The 2,395-nt window shown below is 41.5% G+C and overlaps 1 protein-coding gene across 1 annotated transcript; it reads left to right on the top strand.

The window, feature by feature from the left end:
- Positions 1 to 1,538: 1,538 nt before the first annotated feature.
- On the top strand, positions 1,539 to 2,024 carry LOC147421932 (uncharacterized). The gene has a single exon (XM_086502993.1). The coding sequence runs from the start codon at positions 1,539 to 1,541 to the stop codon at positions 2,022 to 2,024; it is 486 nt and encodes a 161-aa protein (XP_086359119.1).
- Positions 2,025 to 2,395: the final 371 nt, after the last annotated feature.

Here is a 2,395-nt window from a genome sequence, read left to right as displayed (position 1 = left end):
CAAAGTACAAAGCAAGGCTTGTTGCCAAGGGCTTTAAGCAAGAACAAGGCATTGAATTTGATGAAGTCTTCTCTCCGGTGGTCAAGATGAGTACATTGAGATGCTTTCTTGCATTGGTTGCCATATTAGATTTGGTGTTGCACCAAATGGATGTCAAGACAGTGTTCTTGCATGGTGATTTAGATGTGGAAATTTACATGCAGCAGCCAGAAGGGTTTGTTGAGAAAGGCAAGGAAGATTAGGTATGCCAGTTGTTAAAGAGTCTTTATGGCTTAAAACAATCACCGAGGGCATGGTACCATAAATTCCACAAGTTTATGATTTCTCAAAGCTACAAACGTAGTGAGTTCGATCACTGTCTATATACAAAGAAGGCTAAGGATGGTAGTTGGCTGATCCTTATTTTGTATGTGGATGACATGTTGATTGCTGGCAAGCACTTGGAAGAAATTTCAGCTTTGAAGTCAAAGATGGCAAAATCATTTGACATGAAAGACATGGGTGAGGCAAGTCATATACTTGGTATGCGCATTGAGAGAGACAGATCAAAGAAGTTGATTTGGTTATCTCAAAAAGAGTATATTGACAAGGTTTTGCAACGTTTCAATATGGAGAAGGGAAAGGCATTGATTGTTCCATTGCCACCATATGTGAAACTTAGCAAACAAGATTGTCCTGTGTCTGAGGAAGAACAGGCTGAAATGGATAAGATTCCATATGCGTCTGCAGTGGGTAGTTTGATGTATGCAATGATTGCTACTCGCCCAGACATTGCATTTGCAGTGGGAGTAGTAAGTCGATACATGTCAAACCCAGGCAAGAAACATTGGGAGACAGTGAAAGGAATATTGAGATACCTGAAAGCTACAAAGAGTATGCGTATATGATATGGGAGTCAGGAGCTAAGTGTAAAGGGTTTTACAGACTCTTAAGCCAAATTGATTCTTTGCATGCCTCTGATGCTGCAACATATTCAGCCTCTGTAGTAGACTGAGTTACACAATCTTGTAATCTAGAACGCCATGATACTGCTCCACCAGCCAATGTAAAGACATACCCTGACGTAGATCTTCGGTTGTCTAAGTCACCTGCATAACAAGCAACAAAAAATTGTGTATGACATGAAGCAGGGTAGACAACAAGACCTAGAGATGGAGACTTCTATGGATGAATGGAGCACAAGCAGCTGCTCTTCATCTGAGGATGAGTCATCTGAGGAGGATGCTAGCTCTTTGGAAGTCATGGGTATAATACTGCGAAACCCAGAAGGAGAAGGTGGTCAAGACTCTCTAAACAAGGAAGAAGCCACAGGCTTAGAGGAGATGCTAGCTAAGGACCTACTAGAAGAAGAGAGAGAACCCTATTTGCAGGTACTAAAGAAGCATGCTGGCCTCTTTATAACTGATTACGAGCACATTAAAGGAGTGACGGTAACCCAACACCATATCCAATTAAAGGAAGGTTCCGTCAACCTTGTTGGTGATGAGGTATTTGCACAGGTTGAAGCTCTAGTAGGTCATGTTTCTGAGCATAAAGAGATGGTTGTGGAGACGTTTACAGAGGGTTTGGATACAGGTTTGAAAAGTGATCAGGTTTGCTTGGCTATGCAGCAAGTGGAGGCAAATGGCAGGGTCTTGCTATGTTATGTGATGCTATGGATACATGTGTTATTGGAGGTTGCTTTACATATATTTTTGTGTCAATGGCGAGGTTTTTTTGAAGTGGACTATACCATGGAGGGTTCTGTAGCAGATGGTAGGATAGCTGCTTATGATTCAGGTTTCTCAAGTGATGGCAAGTATGCTTATAGTGGACACGAAGGATTATGGATGCAGGGTGACGAAGCTTCGTGCTATAAAGAGCTAGAAGGGTGGCCTCTCTATTGTCCTACAAGTGCAAAGGAAGGCTTGGATATACATGTTTTACAGGTTGATGGCAATGAGCAATGCTTTACTTTTGATCCAGGTGGATTCTACACCATGCGTGGGGGAGCTTTGAGCTTTCCATTTGACCCTGGAGGGTGATGCAGTAGCAGATGCTTTTTTCTCTATCTCTATCCTATCTATATAGCCACTATACTATCATTTTTCTTATGCAGTCTATAGCTCTATGTTATATAATTCTCTCTATACAGTCATCTTTTACCTAAATAATACTATGGTTGAGCATTAATGCTCAACGAGGGGTTGGGCAAAAAAAAAAGAGAAGAAAAAAAGAAAAAAAGAGAATGCTACCAGTGAAAGTGGATATTGACATTGGATGGGGTATGGCTTTCAAGGGTCTAGGAGACCAGTTGTTAGTCATTCATCAGATCGGACTAAACAGGGTGCATCAGCCAAGAAAGCAGTAACATGGCAAATTCAATTGGTACCAGGTGGGTAAGTATTCAAGAGAA

This window comes from Adiantum capillus-veneris, chromosome 27 (genome assembly GCF_014529385.1).
Source record: "Adiantum capillus-veneris isolate H3 chromosome 27, ASM1452938v2, whole genome shotgun sequence".
Classification (NCBI taxonomy): Eukaryota; Viridiplantae; Streptophyta; class Polypodiopsida; order Polypodiales; family Pteridaceae; genus Adiantum; species Adiantum capillus-veneris.
Note: the sequence above shows the minus strand (reverse complement) of the source record. Positions and strands in the feature narration are given on the sequence as shown.